Below are 20,705 nucleotides of genomic sequence, written 5' to 3' on the forward strand. Positions count from 1 at the left end.
TTCTGGTTTATAATGTGCCTGTTGTTTTTTTTTCACATACTTAATTGCAAACTTTTTTTTTCACAACAGTTATGTGTGTATCTTATCACCTCTGATGGAATATTAGGTTTTTGTGATTGGGAACCATACAACAGAGGATCATTTATGTCACAGACTGCCTGGGAAATGCCCTGTAAATGGTAAGGCCCAAATATAGTCATTCTTTGGTATCCATGGGGGATTGGTTCCAGAACCTCCCTCCCACCCTATAGATACCCAAAATCCTCATATGTTCAAGTCTCTTATTTAAAATGGGGTAGTATTTGCCTATAATCTACCCAAATCCTCCAGAGAGCTCCACATATACTTTAAATCATATATAGGTTACTTATAATACCTGATACTTGTACGTGCTATGCAAATAGGTGTATCATATTGCTTAGAGAACAATGGTAGGAACAAAAATCTGTATATGTTAAGTATAGATACAATTTTTTTTCAATATTTTCAATACCCAGTTGGTTGAATCCATGGATGCAGAACTCATAGATACAGAGGGCCAACTGTACATGTTTACAGAATTCACAAAGTTGTATTAAGAGTTTTATATTCTTTAGATGTAACTTTGTGGGTGTGGTTCACTCATTTGGCAGATATATGCCTTGAGCTCACATTTTAAGGAAGTTGTTCTTGGCTACTTTGGTGATAGAGTTTGATAAGAGGGCAAAGCTTATACCTCAGGGAGGGAGGGGATCAGAGTAGATGTGGTAGAGCAGTGGAGAAAGTGATCAGAACCATGAACTGGAACCCAAGTTGAGAGGTTCCAGAAATGACTTCTAATTTGGCAGGGGGCTGTGGGATGAGGAGGAGGCAAGGACTAAAGGAACAGGGGTGGCTTTTGGAAGAGCTGATGTTTTTGTTGGACTTGGATGCATTCCGGGCCCTGGAACAGCATGAACCCTGGAGGTATGAGGGCAGCAAGCAGCTGTGGAGCTCTCTGTAGTTTGGAGGAGGAGGGGCCTTCTTGGGAAGGGGTGCATCGTGAGTAGTCATGGGGTCTTCCTGCAGAGGTGGAGGTGACTGATCTGGCTTGGAGGTGGAAGTCTGGCTTCAAAGGCCACCAGTTTCAGAGGGAATGAGGAAGTTGGAGCAGTGAGAATAGGGCTACCCTTTGGACAAGTTTCCTGTTTTGAATGGAAGGAAGTGTCAAAAAAGACAGGAAAGAATAGTTCCAGCTAGTGAACCAGGGTAGATTCTGAAGGTAGGAGAAAGATAGGAAATGAGCAAAGCCCAGAAAAGATATTAGTCTGTCTTCTCCAAGATCCATGTTCCCTCATGGTCTCCCTGTGGTCCTGTGAATTGGGGTGGTGGTAAAGTTGGAGCTTAGGACAGGATCATGTTGGCAAGGTCACAGACGTCATGGAAGAGCTACAGTGGCTGTTGTGACAAGGGTTGACAGTGATGAGGAGTAGCTGAGGAACCTGTTGGTGACATCAGACTTGACTTTGTGGAAAGGGACCCATTTCCTCTAGCTGTGCTTGTTAGCCTGAGAGAAAGCACAGAGGATATATTGTTTGACACTTGACCACATACGGAGCAGAAGCAAGTGGCTTCAGCAGAGTCTTGGCCTCATGAGACCTGATCTATTGCATGTGACAGGGGCAATGTGCTTGTTTTTTCAAAGAGCAAAGTCTGTGGGAAAAAACAGACATGGGGATTTGTAGCCAGAAAATTTTTGAAAGATTTTGAACCTGTTAGTGGTTATTTCAGAGCTCTTACTGTAGCCTGGCAAAGGCAATGCGATTTAAATAAGAATGAAAGTCATGAAGTATTTGCAAAAGTCAGTACACTTGGCCCTTGGTGTTCACAGGTTTTTATCTGTGGATTCAACCAACCCATAGACTGAAAATATTAGGAGAAAAACTGTGTCTGTGCTGAACATATACAAACATTCTTTCTTGTCATTTTTAAGTTATATGCAGCTACTATGTCATTTACTTGTGGATCTTGGTATCCTTAGGGGTCCTATAATCAGTCTGTCCTGCATGGATACCTGGGGACAACTGACTGTACCATTGTTTATATCTTAATGGAGGATGGTTAGTATGTAAGCAATAAAACAAAATAAATACTTATATCATGGCATACAGACGAATACTAGTTTGGAAGTCTGTAAGAGGACTTCTAGAATATTCTTGTTGCCTTTTCTTATGTTTCCCTTCTGTACCAGGATCTTGTTTATCATCTGAGGCGTACTGACAAGTTTTGTGCAGGGCATTATGCTGGAGCAGAGGACATCAAGGTAGGAATCTGACACAGGTGCCTGTGCAGAAAGCTGCACTGTGAGGTAGGACATCAGTGAGCCCACTTAGCTGGGACCAGCATGAGAAAAGCATTTTCACATAGTATTCAATTTTTCCTTAGCTTATCCTCTTTAACTTTTAATATTGAAGATTTATGGGAAACAGGAAATATAGTACAGAGGTCCTGTGAGCCTTCACCCAGCACCCTGTCATGTATCATACAACCATAACAGAACCCAAACCAAGAAGATGATGTTGGTATGAGTGTCCTCATCAAGATGCAGGAATCTCCCTCTGCCCTCTTCTAGTCTCACCCATCCTCTTCCTCCCACTGTCCCCAACCCCCACCATCACTGATCTTTTCTTCATCACTGTAATTTTTGTCATTTTGAAATTTTATATAAATGGAAGGTATGTGATCTTTCTTTTTTATCCCCTTCCTCCCTTCCTCCTTCCTTCCCTCCCTTCCTTCCTTCTTCTTTCTTCATCTTCCTCTCTTCCCTCCCTCCTTTCTATATTCTTTCACAGTGATAGGGATAAACCCAGGGCTTCACACATGTGAAGCAAGCGCTGTCTCACTGAGCCACACCCCTGACCCTATATGACCATCTGAGATTTCTTTTTTTCTTCAAAAATTGTCCTCAGGACCTTTCCATATTGCATTTCCTTTATTTATTGCTCAGAATTATTCCATGGGATGGATGTGCTAGAGCTGAACTAGTTTCCAAAATCTTTGCACAGTGTCTTTGCAGGTATATGTGAAAGTATACCTTGGCTTATTTTTAATCATGAGAGTAATATGAAACATTTTATAGAAAGTTTTTAAAATAAAGAAAAATAATAATCTATAGTCTCATTCCTCATGAATCACTGCTTTTATTCATTCCCTTCTGTTCCCTTATATATGTACATTTTGGACATAGTTTAAATGAATTATAATTCTGTTTTAATTTTCAGCATTCTGTTACCATGCCATCCTCATAATTATAATTTTATAACTATCATATTCCATTGATGGGTTGTACCATTCAGAAATCCTGGAGCTTGTTTTCAGCTCATCTATTAGGAAATACAGTGAAAGGATGGAATGGAAAGAGAGTGAAGTGAGATGGAGATCTAGCATTCAGGGTGTGACCCACTGTGTGCCTCATGACCCACAGTGTGGGTTATGACACCTGGCAGCACAGTCTGTTGTTACTAATAGATAGCCTTTTCTTTTACTTGGTGTTAACTCTCTTCTTTTATGTGGTATTATTCAAAGAAAACCAGGTGTACTTGATTTTGAAGGCATGTTCACCTGTCCTAATTCTTGCCATCATGAATTGAAAATCTGAGTCTCTGAAGAGAACAGGGAGAAAGGACAGCATCTGGGAAGAAAGGGAACACAAGCCATAGCACCCTGGGCCTGCCTCTGGGCTGGGCATGGCCTTGTCAGGGTAGGGGGAGCACCAGTGTAGAGAGTCTATTGGTGATTGGAGACAGAAGGGAACATTTCCTTTATTTGTAGGCCAGTCATCCCTTTGTTGAACTGTGATTAAATGATGCATAAAGAAGCCAGCATTCCTGCTGGGGAATCATCAAAAAATATATATACCATGAAAACACTATATTTTGCTTTTGGACCAAGTTAGTCAATCACATTCACACCAAAAATGTAGCATCTTTGGACTTCTCTAGTGGCCAAAGGCTCAACTTCAACATGTGTCATTTCTTTGAAGGAAGCTCAGGAGGGGTCATGGATAAGGACATGGTCATTGTCTTCTTATCCCTTCCTCCCTTCTTAGTGTCTGATCTGGCAATGAAGAATCTGTTTCTCTAGGAACCCTTGGAAGAAAAGTTTTGTGACCTTCATCTTTAGGGATCAGGCAGATTTGTTAGGGAAATAAGAAGTGAGCATTCTGTACAGAGGAAGGAGCAGATATCAGGGTGATAGTGGTGAGCAAGGGCACCATCAGGGTATTGGACTGGAGCATCATAGGCAGGGTGCTACCTCCTAAGAAAAAGCCTTGCTTAAAAAGCAAGTGAATCACAAACCTCTGGTATATATTCAGTATCAATTTTTTCCCCCTTTGCTTTAACTTAAGAAAAAAACCCTGACTATAGTTTGGCTTTGAAATGTCCTTCAAGGCCCACGTGTAAAGGATTGGTCATTAGGGTCATTGCTATTTTGAAGTGGTAGAACCTGTTAGCAGGTGGGGCTCAGTGCAAGGAAGTTAGGTCCTTGGGAAAGTGCCCTTGAAGAGGATATTTGTACTCCCCATCTGCCCTTTTCTCTCCTTTTTCCTCTCTGGCTGCCATGAGGTGAGCAGGCCCCTCCATCATGTTCTCCTACTATAATGTTTTATCCACCACAGACTTGAAGCAACAGGGTCAACCAACTGTGGACTGAAATTATGAATTAAAATAAATCTTTCCTCCTTTAATTATTTATATAAGGTATTTTTTATCTCAGCAATGGAAAACTAACATACCTTGTGTTGCCATTTTGTAAAGAAATACCCAGTGAGTATGATCATGTGTAAGTGGGATGTTGTGCCCACTCCCTTCTCTCTGTCTGAGCAGTGCTCCCGGGTGAAAAAAGTCCTGTCCAAGTATCAAGGCTCAATGCCTGCCTGCTGGGTTCTAGTGTTTAGTCATGTTCTGTTCTCATGCAAATTAGAGGAAAAGGAAAATGTTGTTTTTCCAGAGTAAGAGAGTAACAAAAGCTCCTGTACAAGTGAGGTGGATGGATGTGCTTTTGTTGGAGCAGGCAGGCAAAGAATCATTCATAATTGGTTATAATTTCTCTGCTCTAGAATACTGCTCAAAATTCTATGTGGCTTGGTCTCTGGGTCTTTGTCTTCCTGGGTCATAGTCACCTGTTAACCTGGTGAGCCCCAGCCACCTCATCAGTTGGGATTAAGTGGAATTTCCTTTCTTTCTTTATTCTCCTTTGGTGCACCTGGGGAATGCCATCGAGGAGTAAATCCCTGGGATGGTGTAAGGATATTGACAAAGCTATTAGTTTCCTGGGTTGGATGTTTAGACTTCAGCAGACAGCTCACAGCTTTCAGAGAAAGTAGATGAACCCCCAGGCTTCAAGGACTGAAAGCCTGTTATGCTTTCTTAGGGACCTGGTCACTATCTAAAACACTGTGTAGACATCATTATTATATTGCTGTATTCAGATACATTCTTCGTAGCTCCTAGGATACTCCCCTTGAAAGGATTTTTTGGTCTTCTATAATGAGCACAGATTGTATGGCCCAAGGTATCCCAGAAAGGACATATGATAATAAATTTATACATTTAAATAATACCACATTAATATATTCAAAAGCTAGTGGCACAACTGTGTGGACTTGTGGCATAATTTGTTACCATATCCTATTGTGTGTGAAATTTTACCAAAAAAAAATTAGTAAAGCAACTTAATTGATATTCTTGTGCATTGAGCTCAGCAAAGCCTGAAAGTGAATTCCATCTTAGTTAAACTTCTATTTCATTATTATTGACATTTACTCTTTAAAGGAATTTTTGTAAAGTTTCAGTGTAACATTCTATTAAACATGGAAAGCAAAAATGTGGTTTGTAGACAAATTTTGAGGATGTGGAGAAGTATACTGCTTTATTGGCCTAAATCCTTGTTTATCTTAGTAGGTAAGAATTAAGTTAAAGAAAAATGAAGTTTTAACTTTCAGCAGCTGTTAAAGAGTTACAAGAATTACAAATCTCCTTACTGAGTACATGGCAGATTCTGCAGTGTTGGGGAGTAGGATGGGGTGAGAGAGGGATCGAGTTTGTGAGTATTAAGAGCTTCCCTGGGCTAAGCACTGAGCTCAGCACTTTATTTCATTATTTCTATTTTGATTTGTAAGAAACAGCCAGGAATTGGAGTTATCAGAGAGAAACTTCAGTTTTCCCCTGGGCTTTACTTGGACAAGCTGCATGCAGAATGGAACCAAAGTCTGTTGGACAAAATTTGAAATTTGCTAGCGTGGTCCTAACAAGCTCAGACTTAAAGACGCAAGACCACTGCCATCTGTGCTAGATAGTGTGTCGGGTGGGGGTCACTACTGAGGGTGGCAGGATGGGAACTAGAGAGGAGTCTTAGAATGCTCCTCCTGTATTCATTATATACATATCTTTTTGGTGGAGAGAATCATGTACCAGCTTTGTGGACCACTTTATTCTATGTATCATGCACCTTACCTGAGCTGGAGTTTTGATTCCCTTTCCAGTTGAGGAATCTGAGCTGCAGAGAGCCCGCTGGCAACCTGATTGCTCCTCCGTAGCACCCCAGCTCTTTTCCACAGCACTGCCCTGAATTTAAGCAGCTTACGTAAAGGACTTTTGAGTGTGATTCTGGCCTATGTTAATACTAACCGAGAGAAAGCATAAGTTGCCAATCATAAGCTATTTCCTTCAGAAAGAGGCATATCCCTGAATTCTTTCAAAACCTTGCTCACTCAGAGGCAAGTGCCCTCCTGCTGAGCCCCCCCCCTTTCCCCACTGTCCAGACACATACTCTTCCTGCTTCTTTCCTCTTTCTTGGGTTTGTTACTCCCCCAGCATCTCTCTTCTGTTACTTTTCTCTGCATCTTCACTGGAAGAATTGTCTCTCCCTTTGTATGCTTTATAATATCTCACATTTCTTTTGCTTGGGCTTATTGAACTATACTTTCTGTAGGTCTGAATTCCTCATTCTATTTTAAGTCACTTGCAAACAAGAACTGGGGTTTCCTTATTATTACTCATTGTGAAGCTTCCAGCCTCAGGTTCCTCATCTGTTTAATGATGACACTTCCTCACTGGGTGCTGGAAAATTCCTGGTATTTTGAGCTTCAGTAAGTATTAGTTTCCTTCTCTCTTGGAAGACAAACTGAGTTAGATCAGGCCTGTGCTCACATAAGAAAGGAGAAACTCAATTGAAAACACAACACAGTTCCTATTAAAGGAAATGTCCAAGCTTCTGCTACGCTTTTATTTGATGCATAGGAGCTGAATGGCCTTTTGGTTTATTTAAACTGAAGTGCTCTGCCTCTGCAGGGAGCAGAAGGAAGAAGATGAGGCTGGAGAGGGGCCAGTGGGCAAGAGGAAGGGAAATGTGCAGGGTAATCAGGTGGCAAGGGTGGTATGTGCCCTTGCCAAGCTAAAAGCCCAGGTGCCCCATATTCACCGAAGCCAGGGGCCTCACTTCTCATTTTGTATTGTTCTTTTGTGTTCCTTCTCATAAAGAGAGCTTTCCAGACCTTACAGTCTTCAAGCCCCTTCAAACCAGGATCTGCCCTGGGGGCAGGTGAGTTGTCACAGTTAGTGAGAAATCCTGGGTGGTGGTCACAGTACGGTCAAGGATATCTGAGAGTGTTTTAAGTGTTTGGCTTGCCATCCAGGTGATTCCATTTCTCCTAGAAATCACACACTCACAATAAAAGTTCTGCATATAAAAGTTGTGCATAAAATCTCCTACCATAGCTTGTGTGTCCGGTTGTTAGGGCAGGTGGTAGCTAAAGAAAGGGCCCCAGATTGATGCCCTTGGAGGTAGGAAGGGAACATAAAGTGACTGGACTTCCATAGCAACATCAGACAGAACCTTTTCAGGTCTTGGCCTGCTACTTGTCACAGAGTGGCAGATCCAACACCCAGAGAGCCACAGAAAATCAGGAACAATATAAATACAGCAAGGAACCACTGACCCACCGCATCTGGGGTCCATGATGTGAAACTCAGAGGAATTAACTTGGAGAAATGTAAGGATAGGACAAAAGAAAAAAAAAAGAAAAGGTTGTGTGCTTCTTCACGAGTTGTGAACAGGTCAGACTTAAGAGAATGGTGGAGATGGAGATGCAGTCCAATGGAGGAGAAAATGCCCTGCTGAGGTTTGAGACATACATAAGCACAATCAGGAACATTTTTTTTTTGGGGGGGGGGGTACCAGGGATTGAACTCAGGGGCACTTAACCACTGAGCCACATTCTCAGCCTATTTTGTATTTTATTTGGAAACAGGGTCTCACTGAGTTGCTTACTTTAGGAACATTTTGAAGTCTGTGTTTTCCTGGACTACCAGAAACAGGATTGGGGAGGAGACAGTTTAGAGTGTGTCAGCCAGGGGTAGAGAGCCATCCAATCTCTTCTCTCTTTCTTCCCTTCTCTCTGCTTCTCCCTCCTTCCCTCTCTCCCTCCTCCCTCCCTCCCTTCCATCTTTCCTTCCTCCCTCCCTCCGTCTGCCCTGCCCCCCACTCTCCCACTCCTCTCTGACTTTTCTTTCCAAAGGAAACAGGCCCAGCAGACCTGATGCTATCCACAAGGCCTGTGTCCACCGTTTAGTCTAATCAAGAGCATGGGTGTGGTTTCTCTCACTTGGCACATGTCTCCACAGTGTGCCCTTGTTAATTCAGCATAGCGTTTCTCAGGGTTCCTTTTGTCACTGCTCTTGTTTAGAATTCTTGCTATTGGTTTTGTTTGGGAAGTGAGTGGGCCAAGCACAAAACCTTGGGCCTGACATCACTGGGCAGTTCTGCACCTCAGATGAATGGCAGTGGGTCTGAGTGTAGTCATAAGGGTGGAGGAGAGGCTGTGCTGGCTGCTCAGCTCGGGTTTCGCCAGCCCAGACATCTGCTGGGAGGCCTAGGCCCTATTTTGAGAAACAGCCTCAACGAGGTTATCAAGTGTCATATTTTCAGTGGAGAATTAAAGGCACCTAACACTTAGCTCCTAGTCCAGAAAATGTCCATATGGAAGCAGGCTAACTCTGGGCCTCTATTTCTGCACATGTTTTCACATCTTCCCTCTTCACTGCTATTTTTGCTGAAGGTATCTTGGATTATAGAATAATGTCACCCTAAAAAAGTGCCATTTCCATTTATTTTAGTTGGTGAAAGTTCTATTTATTAATACAGGCAAAAATAAGATTGTGGTGGTAAGTATATGATCTAGCTGCTTTTATACTGCACAAATTTGTAAGCAGGGTTGTAATGAAGTCATCAAAATGCAAGTCCAGAAATCAGATACTTCCCCTGAGACACTAGTGGGGGGGGGCATGATGTGGATGATCATTTCTCTGAACCACCATGTTACATGAGTCCATGGCCCCATGTATGGAGCTGGGTTCATTTTCCTGAGAAATTCTCTGAGCCCTGTTCTGTTCCCATCAGTTACTGGTTGTGTGGAAAGCTGGCTAGTCAGATTTCACTGCTTTTCAGTTATTTACAAAAGTAAATAGAAATAGAGCGGGCTTATCAGTCAGCAGCCAAGATGCATTTCAGAGTGTATGGCATCCTATCTAACTCCTGGTTTTGCAGTTTTTATCTTAGGATTCTTGTTCAGTTTGCTTCTTTTTTCACACTTTGCTAAAAGGAACTTAATACAGATCTGTTTCTTTTTTTCCCACTGAAGGGAGGGGAAAAAAAAACCCACATTGTGTGGCTTGTCAAAAGCAAATCAGTATCCTTAATATTTTCTTGCCTTCTAGGTGTGGCATTTCTGTTCTGTCTGTGATAGGGGGTGTACTGACTTTTCTTGCTCCTTGCCAATTCTGTTAAGTGAATCCAGAGGAAAGCTTGATTTTGCTATAGGACTTCTGAGTTGAAATCGGTACTGTTTGGCCAGCATGTCTCTTCTGATGCTAATGTAAAACCAAAGGTGAGAGCCGAAAATAACTAGATACCTGTTATATCCCCAAAACATGATGAAATCTTCAAAGAATGTCATTTTAACCAATGTCAGTGAAATTTCATTCTGGTTTACTCAAGAACTTAATTGCTATTTGTGTTTATTTTTTCTAGTACCTCTGGTGGACCATTTGCCATTTCCATCATTATATGTTATGTAATTTACTCCTGGTTGTTTTCACAATTATCTATTATTTAAAATTTAATGAACTTACACATAACTTCTTGGGGACTTTCTTGGGATGTGGCTATTAATGGGCAAACAGCCCAGGAAGAAATGTCACTAAATGATATTTAGTCGTAAAAAATCTGGTTGTTATTTCTTAAGGAAATAAAAATATCCTTTGCTACCCAAATTGTAGTTCAGGGACGCAGCAGGAGGGCCCAGGATTTTTCCTAACTCAGCTTTGTAGGTCTTTGGCATGGCCCTATTCTAGTCCTTAACAGCCAGGTAGGTCTGGGGTTCTCAACACTCTAACCTCCTGCTGGTCTACACTCCCTGTGTGTAGAAATGCTAAGGTCATATCATAGGGAAGTGGGGGGTGGTGAATGCAGCACAAGGGTCTGATACAGATCAGACAAAATTGTTTGAACTTAGCCTAGTGGGTGGAGGGAGGGGACACTGAGCATTTGCATCAGGGGCCATGGCTGGAGGGAAAGTTCCTTGATGAGGATTCATCTTCAGCTTGTGGAAATGGGACTCAAAGGGAGTGAGGCAGGTGGTGGAGGCAGCTCCTTGGGAGTCTTGTCTAAGTGTCTGGGGGAGAGAAGATCATAGTCTCAACAGCAGTGGTGCACTGGAGATAGAAAGGGAGCCATAGATAGAGTGCTTTGACAGAGTTAGAATCAGCCTGGCACATTCTTTGGACTTGGGGAGGAGGAGGAGTGAAAGGAAGAAGAGAAGAAGAGGGAGAAAACACAGTGAGGTAGAAACCTTCACAAATACTGAAGCCATCAGCTGAAACATAGAGGGAGGAAAGACAGTGTTGCATAGAGAGCTTTTTGCTGGGCATCCTTGGGGCCTAGAGTCCAACAGCCTTGTGCAGTCTCCAGGAGTTGTAGAGCCAGGTTTGGAGGAGTTGTCTTACTGGAGATAACTGGAGGTACATACTGGACTTCCTCAGGATTGTGCTAGCTGGACCATGCCTCCTTCATGGAGAGAGAGGTTGACCAGAACTTTGAAGACTGCTGGTGAGGTATGTGTTTGATTCCAGTGATACTGCAGCCTTCACAGAGATGACAGCAGTAGCCAAAGTTGGGGGCGATCTGGAGGGGATGGCTAGATCCCTCCATCTTCATGCCTGCTGTACCCTCTTTGAGCTCCTCAAGCTCTTGGCTTAGAGGAGAGCTAAGAGCACAGTGGGCATGTCAGTCTGTATGTGTCCATCTATTTTGGCAGGAGTCCTAGGAGTCCTGTGACACTGTTATTTGGTAGAAACCAAATATGTGTTTCAAGCTTGAAAGTGACACTGTCACATAAAAGACTGGTTGCAGCTTTGGGAGGAAGTAAAGCAGAATCAAAACTCAGGAAAAGAAGGTGCTAAATCATGCCTAGGAGATGATAGGAATATGCAAATTTAACACATGCTTAAGTGCACAAAGCTGGCTATGTTAAGACAGCTAGCTGGCTTGTTTCTCCAAGAATAATTAGGTTTTCTCTCCAAGGGAACGCCTGCACTCCCATACTGGCCAACTCCCAGAAGTTGTTGAACCCACTTTTGGAGAAAGAAGCCAGATTACTGCCAGGTAGCCTCATTATGACGAGCTCTATCCTTCCTCCCATATAACTCTTGTTGCTTACTTTTTATTTTTTGAGTTTAGAGAGTTTGTGACTTTGAACAAGGGAACCCAGATAATTTTTTCACTGTCATTCTGTAAAACAACTTGTGATTTCATGGCTGGGAGTGCAAGCCACCAGCTGCCTGGAAAGCATTGTGTCAGGTGGCACCTGGGTTGGATCAGAGGCTCTGCTCCTCCAGCAGGGAATAAGGAGCCGTTTCTGTCCTTGAACTTCTGGGACTGCACTGGCTCCAGTCAAAAGCCCCTCTGTCCTTTCAGGGGCCCAAGCAAGCCAGCTCCAGCAGAGAGCAGAGGACAGCTTGCCATGTATGCAAACATTGCCTGGTGGTTTGGGAGTCAGTAAGTTTTCTCCTCTGATTTATTTCATTTCATCTGTTAAGAATGTTCAAACCTTAGTAAACTAACACTGCCTATTTTTTTTAAATGGTTATTCTTTTTCTGAAATATTCAACAATGCAGCAGCTCTACTTTTTATCTGATACGTGGAGCAGGAGTTGTCCTGCTTAGCCTGAGCATGGAGCATTTGTCCACAGCTAAGTGATCCACATCTCCTGGCTCTTTATTAACTTACTGGAAGTTGGGTAATAGCTGTGGGACTCAGTTCTCAAATGTTTCTCTTTGAATATGTATTGATGTGTGGTGAGATAGCAGTGTTCACAGGTATTCAGGCCCCTGAGTTTAGAGTTTGCTTAAGGTTATGGATAGCTTTTGTTATTATGTATTAGAGAATTCTATCTATAAAGCTGATCTTTTAATGTTGCCTTACTGAAAGCTTCTTCCACTACCCAGGTCAAAACTGTGAAATTCCATTGTGAGTAGGATTCCATAGTCAGTTTTGAATGCATTTTCTGTATCAGTGCACTTTTATTAGGCTTCTTAAGGAACTGGCTTCTAATCTACACTTGCAGAGATAAGATATTTTCTTTTTTTAATCCCAAACAGTAAACCTGCTAGTCATAGTAAAAATAACTGTAATTCATTACCAGTCATTGAGCATTACCTATGCTATGTCTGAGTGCCACACCAGAAAATGCATGGGAGTCAGCTCATTTAATCCTCATGCAGACCCTACTGATAAACCCCAAATTGCCCTCTGTTCAACTCCCGGGGAAGCTGAGGCTTACAAATCATAGTAGCTTGCCCAAATTAAGTCATTTGCTGCAGGATGACAGCTTGGCAATCTCTTGGCTGGATTTGCTCTAACATCTTTCTGATTCCAGAACATGGAACCAGGGCCTTATACCTCTAAGACGATGTCTTGGGGCAGATTTCCAAAAAACAGTGACCTTATATTGCCATGGACATGATGTTTTTATAGGTAAAGCCATATCCCCAAGTTTACTGAGCCAGGGTGATATTTGTTGTCTTCATGCCACAGTTTTTCTGAGAGCTGCCTGTTTCATAGACTCATATTTTAGCCTTTATTTATCTGGGTTTTTCTGATGATTGATTCTCTGGTTTTAAGTTTTATATTTAATGGCAATGACAGTAGAGAAAGTTTTGGTGAAATTTTCCTAATCTCTCCTTCATTAGAAGGAAATTTTGTTTTAGAAGTAATATTGCTCTGAGCTTTGGAGGTGCTGAGCTCTGATAGAAAGTATTACAGGGATTTTTAACTTGGGGTCCCTGTCCTTCAAGGTGGTTTGTAGCAATCTGTGTCCATGAAGTAGTCTTGTGGCATCTAGCTTATGTAGAAGGTCCAATGCTTTCTTAGATACTCAAAGGAGTACTTGACTGTAAAGGCATAGAGGAGTTCTCCAGACTGACCTGAGGCTTATCCCAGCTCAGCTGGCTACCTGACATTAGCCCTGGGCATGTCCTTCCATCTTCCTGCTTCTCCATCTCTCCCTCTGTTTCCTGAAGCTGTTGAACGTAGTCCCTGAGATTCTTTGTGAACCATGTGGAACCTTAACAATGAATGATGTTCTCAAGGACTCCAATTTTGTTTACAAACAAAACTTATCTGGACCACACATTGGAGAAGAGGGTGTGTCTCTTTGAATGTGTGATGGAAACCTTTTCCAAAGATTGCTCCCCCATCTTGTCCCCCCTCTCGTGCTCAGCATTCTGATGCTTAGCACAGGGTTTGCTGATTATCCTGGGCAATGATACATAATGGTCAGGATAGTATCCTAGGCTCAGAAAGACTTCAGCTGGAATTCCAGCCTTTCCAGCTATGCATAAGAACGTTACTTAGGCTGTTGGATCCTCAGACATCTCATCTGTAGAATGGGAAGAATAAGCTTGTAGTATGAAGCCATTGTGAGGATTGAATATACACAAAGTGTTTGGTATGATGACTGGCTCATCATTGTTCAGAAAATGACAGTGTAAAGTCTGATTAATATTGCAATTAAAGATGTGGGAGCCAGTACTATTTGTAAGGATGCCTCATCCACCTCTTTGGCAACACTCCTGACAGCTTTCTGTAGTGCTAGTGGATCAGAGTTCCTGGACATCGGTCTGTCCAGAGTTAAGCATGTGGAGCTGAGTCCCAGGGGACTCACTCCCATACTCACTTACTCATGAGGTGATCACTGACTTACCTGTCTTGTTTGGGCCAATCAATTTGTGTTCTCTTGGAATTGAACAGAATCTAGAGCTATGGCTGGTAATAAATAGCCAAACAAAAGCAGGAATAGCATATTTATATTTCTTAGGTTTTCCTCCAGCATTAAGCAAACATGCAAATACTGAAGAATCTCATGGGAGAGACAGGTGACTCCCTTCTGCTTGTGGCATAAACAGGCCATGTAGCCTGGCTTGCTTCATTGCTAGATCGGTAACCAGGAGGGGCCAGGGTGTGTCTGGTTTCTCTCTGAAGTTTTCTGTGGGCAGAGTTGTTTACCAGGAGCCAGCCAGAGCAGCCAACATGGTAAATTTTATAAATCACATATGTACATCATTCAGGTAAGCTGTTGTCAATGTGGCCATTGACTTTGGCATCAAGTATTCTTGGACCCTAAGAAAATGTTATGTCTTCATTTCTAATTGGAGACATGAAAGAAATGTAAAGCAGAAGAAGCCCTTTGGACTCTTAGTCTGGGGGAATACAGAACACCATGAATTTCCCCAGGACAATCTGCAGGCCATGGAGCCACTCCATCCTAGTGGGGGGGGGGGGGCTGCTGGCACCTGTGGAATTTGGTTTTAATTCAGCTGCCTGAGATTTGCATTCGCTGTGCCATTTAGCCCACATAATTCTTCTTATTCCTCTGACTTTCAGGGAGCAGATTTCAAGCATTCTGCCACACATTGAAGAGCTCTCAAAATAAAACCCAGCTGGGAGTCACCCAGCTGATGTGAGAATTAGCAAACATTGCCCAGAAACAGTAAATGTGTGATGGTTTTAAGTTGAAATCATTTGGAGCTAAGATTGATGGCCTTTGAAATTCCAGAAATGTTTTTGTATCTACTTCTCATTTTGTAAATAGTTTCTGCTGAGGCACACCCTTCTTTCTAACCTGGAAGGCCAGAGGGAGTTTGGGTTATGTGCCCCATGATTCATCTCCTGAAGGGCTTGGAGGACCTGCCCTGCACCTGCTGGGTGCTGGGAAAGAGGACACAAAACCTGCTTGCCCAGCCTGGACGCAGCCAGGGACACCTGTCTTGGGTGCACCTAGGAGGAACCAGGCATGGCCTGAATCCCATGGTTTCCTAGACTTGTGCGAAATCCTGCTTTTTAAACTGCCCCCACACTCCCGACAATTAGACACCTAGGCACAGCATTTTGAGAACAGCGCCACCCGCTTGGTAATGCTCATGACTTTTTGACACTGAGTGAAATCAGTCAAGGCTCTCAAGAGAACAACAGTAGTTCTTTCCTAGGCTGAACCACTCCCAGGTGGAGGAAGCTGGACATTTTCTATTTGCCTCTGTGAGTCTATCCTACAAAGGTCAGTGGTTATTTTCAGAGAAGCCTTGACTGCAAGCACAAAGCAAGGAGGGAGGAAACAGTCTGGCAGAGGCTGTCTGGTCCTCCAACATGGTAGTCTCTGCTTTCTCATGCATACATCCTTGGCAAACACAAACCTGACTCCAGGAGTATCTGTACATAATCCTTTGGTGGAGAAGGCGTAGGAGGGATCCAGGATAATGCTTCCTCACTCTCCTGTAGCCAGACTGACACCACTGTGCCTACCATCTGTCCTGCTCCCCCCAGCAGGCTCTATTTCCTGGCAAGCACATTTTGCCCCTCCTCTGTTTCCCACGAGGGGAAGTTTAGACTTTCCTCTCCCCTTCATCATGCTCAGCATCCTTTTCTTGTACTTCACCCTGCTCAGCAAAACAAGCTGCTTATGGGGCTCAGGCTTGATAGGTAGAGATTTGAGGGTCTCTGAGAAGGAAACCAATGAGGGTGTGAGGCTGGGCCATAGTGCCCTGACAGTGCTGTTGTTAGGATGAAAGTTTAATTATAAGTGTAGTTTTTAAATCGTGGTAGCAAACTCATAACGAAAATTGACCCTGTTAACCATGGTGCAGTTCAGGAGTGTTAAGTATATTCACATTGATGTACAGCCATCACCACCATCCATCTCAGAACTTTATTCATTTTGTAGAACTTAAACTCTGACCCCATTGAACAATTCCTCATTCTCCTTCCTCCAGCCTCTGGCAACCCCCATTCTGTCTTCTGTTGGTGAATTTAACTACACTTGGTCCTCATGTAAATAGAATTATACATTGCTGGGACTGGCTTATTTCCTTGAACATAATGTTCATCCATGTTATAGTACATGCCAAAATATCTTTCCTTTTTAAGACTGAGTAATACTTCGTTTTACATATTTGCCACATTTTACCTATCCATTCATTCATTGGTGGTCACTTGAGTTGCTTCCATGTTTTGACTATTGTGAATAATGCCACTATAAACTTAGTATACAAATCTCTCTTCAAGATCTTGCTTACTGTTTTTCTTTTGGGGCGGGAGGATGGTTTTAAAACCACTAAAATCAGAATTGGACTTGCTGAATCATATGGTTTTATTTAATTTTTAGAGAAGCCACTGTACTATTTTAGTGTATACATGTACTCTAAAGTCTGAAAAAAAACCTGAAATCCAAAACATTTCTGGACCCAAGCATTTCAGCCCATACATATAAAGAGAAAAATATGCCACATATTAAAAACACAGTCTTAATTTAGCATCTCCTGCTTCCCAGAGATGTTAAATAATAAAGAAGTAAGGTATGCTCCCACAGGGGGCAGTCTGTGGGGTGAGGTAAGCCCATGTGCCTGGTATCCAGAACACAGTTTTCTCAACCTGGAGTTCTCCACTCACAGATGTAGAGCTACTGCACATATACTCAGACATTGTTTTGAAGTAAAAATTTTTCATGTGTAGTTCTCTAAATTGGCATTCTGTGAAATAAAAACACAAGCTCTTAAATTCATTAACATATCTATTAAATGTAGGACGTGTACAATATATTAATTGCTTTCATTTAATGATAAAAAAAATTATAGCTGCAATCATGCTGTTTTAATGCTGGCAACTTTTTTTTTATTGGATGTTCACAACTTTACAAAGCTCATGACAAATCATATTTCATAAATTAGAATCAGTTGGGTTATGAACTCCCATTTTTTCCCAAATACAGATTGCAGAATCACATCGGTTACACATCACATTTTTACATACTGCCATAATAGTGACTGTTGTATTCTGCTACTTTTCCTATCCTCTACTATCCCCCCTCCCCTCCCCTCCCATCTTCTCTCTCTACCCCATCTACTGTAATTCATTTCCCTCCATGTTTGTTATCCCATTCCCCTCGTAAACTCTTAAATATAATTTTGTATAACAATGAGGGTCTCCCTCCATTTCCATGTGATTTCCCTTTTTTTTCTCCCTTTCCCTCCCGCCTCATGTCTCTGTTTAATGCTAATCTTTTCTTCCTGCTCATCCTCCCTGTTCTGTTCTTAGTTGCTCTCATTATATCAAGGAAGACATTTGGTATTTGTTTTTTAGGGATTGGCTAGCTTCACTAAGCATAATCTGCTCTAGTGCCATCCATTTCCCTGCAAATTCCGTGATTTTGTCATTTTTTAGTGCTGCGTAATACTCCATGGTGTATAAATGCCACATTTTTTTTATCCATTCATCTATTGAAGGGCATCTGGGTTGATTCCACAGTCTAGCAATTGTGTATTGTGCTGCTATGAACATCGATGTGGCAGTATCCCTGTAGTGTGCTCTTTTAAGGTCTTCAGGAAATAGTCCGAGTAGGGCAATAGCTGGGTCAAATGGTGGTTCCATTCCCAGTTTTCCCAGGAATCTCCATACTGCTTTCCAAATTGGCCGCACCCGTTTGCAGTCCCACCAGCAGTGTACAAGAGTACCCTTTTCCCCACATCCTCGCCAACACTTGTTGTTGTTTGACTTCATCATGGCTGCCAATCTTACTGGGGTGAGGTGGTATCTTAGGGTGGTTTTGATTTGCATTTCCTTGACTGCTAGAGATGGTGAGCATTTTTTCATGTACTTGTTGATTGATTGTATGTCCTCCTCTGAGAAGTGTCTGTTCAGGTCCTTGGCCCATTTGTTAATTGGGTTATTTGTTTTCTTATTGTCTAATTTTTTGAGTTCTTTGTATACTCTGGATATTAGGGCTCTATCTGAAGTGTGAGGAGTAAAAATTTGTTCCCAGGATGTAGGCTCCCTATTTACCTCTCTTATTGTTTCTCTTGCTGAGAAAAAACTTTTCAGTTTAAGAAAGTCCCATTTGTTGATTCTTGTTATTAACTCTTGTGCTATGGGTGTCCTATTAAGGAATTTTGAGCCCGTCCCCACAATCTGTAGATCGGAGCCAACTTTTTCTTCTATCAGACGGAGAGTCTCTGATTTGATATCTAGCTCCTTTATCCACTTTGAGTTGACTTTTGTGCATGGCGAGAGGAGGGGATTCAGTTTCATTTTGTTGCATATGAATTTCCAGTTTTCCCAACACCATTTGTTGAAGATGCTATCCTTTCTCCATTGCATGTTTTTAGCTCCTTTATCAAATATAAGATAGTTGTAGCTTTGTGGTTTAGTCTCTGTGTCCTCTATTCTGTACCATTGGTCCACCCGCCTGTTCTGGTACCAGTACCATGCTGTTTTTATTACTATTGCTCTGTAATATAGTTTGAAATCTGGTATCGCTATACCACCTGATTCACACTTCCTGCTTAGAATTGTTTTTGCTATTCTGGGTCTTTTATTTTTCCATATGAATTTCATGATTGCTTTATCTATTTCTACAAGAAATGCCATTGGGATTTTGATTGGCATTGCATTGAACCTATAGAGAACTTTTGGTAATATCGCCATTTTGATGATGTTAGTTCTGCCTATCCATGAACAGGGTATATTTATCCATCTTCTAAGCTCCTCTTCAATTTCTTTCTTTAGGGATCTGTAGTTTTCATTGTATAGGTCTTTCACCTCTTTTGTTAGGTTGATTTCGAAGTATTTTATTTTTTTTGAGGTTATTGTGAATGGAATGTTTTTCCTCATTTCCGTTTCAGAAGTTTTGTCACTGATATACAGAAATGCCTTTGATTTATGTGTGTTGATTTTATATCCTGCCACTTTGCTGAATTCATTTATTAGTTCTAGTAGTTTTTTTGTAGACCGTTTTGGGTCTTCTAGGTATAGAATCATGTCATCCGCAAATAGTGATAATTTAAGTTCTTCTTTTCCTATTTTTATGCCTTTAATTTCTTTCGTCTGTCTAATTGCTCTGGCCAGTGTTTCGAGAACTATATTGAATAGAAGTGGTGATAGGGGGCATCCCTGTCTTGTTCCAGATTTTAGAGGGAATGCCTTCAATTTTTCTCCATTCAGAATGATGCTAGCCTGAGGCTTAGCATAGATAGCTTTTACAATGTCGAGGTAAGTTCCTGTTATCCCTATTTTTTCTAATGTTTTGAACATAAAGGGATGCTGTACTTTGTCAAATGCTTTTTCTGCGTCTATCGAGATGATCATATGGTTCTTATCTTTAAGCCTATTGATGTGGTGGATAACATTTATTGATTTCCGTATATTGAACCATCCTTGCATCCCAGGGATGAATCCTACTTGATCATGGTAATGCTGGCAACTTTTAAGACTGCTCAAAGCTTCCTCTTTAGGTAGATGTTATATCCCTGCGGTCTATGCAGTTTCCTTCTCCCTCTGAAATCCTTGCTCATTTGAAACTTCTTATTCTGCAATTTTAAAGAAATGTTGTAACTCATTAACATAAACTGAGTCTCAGATATTTGTATATAACCAGTCTATGATGAATTTAGGGCATTTTTAAGCTCCCCAGGTGAGTGCACTGATCTCAGCTAGGCCTGAGAGGAGCATGGTGAGAGGAACTCTCAGAAGATGTAGTATTCAAGAAGAGCAAACATAGAAGGCAAGGAGTATGACAAGGCACAGGTAGGTGGTGCTGCTGGTGGGTTTTCCAGGAGCAGTGAACTGGAGACCCAATGCCAGAATAATGGAGGAGACTGGAGAGTGGTTCAAGCTCAAGAGTCAGAGTCACTGCAGATGTTTAGACTCTAGAGGTTGGGATGTTGATTTGTAGCTCAACAGGGGGCAGATGTGTTATGTTGCTGAGCCATTAGGCTGGCAGAAAGCACATAACTGATTGTTGCTGTGAAGGTTTTTAGGGCCTTATCAGTTTTTTCCAAAAGGAGCCAGCAATTTATTTTGTGAGTGTTGAATATTCCATATTTTTAAAATTTGTTTTATTTCTTTTAAATACATGACAGTGGAATGCATCACAATTCTTATTACACATATAGAACAATTTTTCATACCTTTGTTTGTATATAAATATATTCACATCAATTCATCAATTCATACATGTACTTTGGATAATGATGTCTATCACATTCCACCATCCTTGCTACTCCCCTGCCCCCTCTCTTTCCCTCCCACCCCTCTGCCCTATCTAGAATTCATCGGTTTCTCCCATGCTCTCCTTCCTTACACC

At 41.9% G+C, this 20,705-nt stretch overlaps 1 protein-coding gene across 18 annotated transcripts in view; it reads left to right on the forward strand.

The window, feature by feature from the left end:
- COBL (cordon-bleu WH2 repeat protein) overlaps positions 1-20,705 on the forward strand; it is a 307,667-nt gene that overhangs the window by 51,870 nt on the left and 235,092 nt on the right. For 7 of the 18 annotated variants that reach the window (XM_081286279.1, XM_081286275.1, XM_081286265.1 and 4 more), the window contains one exon: positions 70-179. The exons of the other annotated variants lie outside the window; for them this stretch is intronic. In XM_081286279.1, the coding sequence (XP_081142405.1) occupies positions 145-179 (35 nt within the window). In that variant the 5' untranslated portion in view covers positions 70-144. Of the gene's footprint in view, positions 1-69; positions 180-20,705 lie in introns of those variants that run through there. 18 annotated transcript variants of the gene reach the window in all.

This window comes from Spermophilus citellus, assembly GCF_964194105.1.
Source record: "Spermophilus citellus genome assembly, chromosome: 3".
NCBI classification, from domain to species: Eukaryota; Metazoa; Chordata; class Mammalia; order Rodentia; family Sciuridae; genus Spermophilus; species Spermophilus citellus.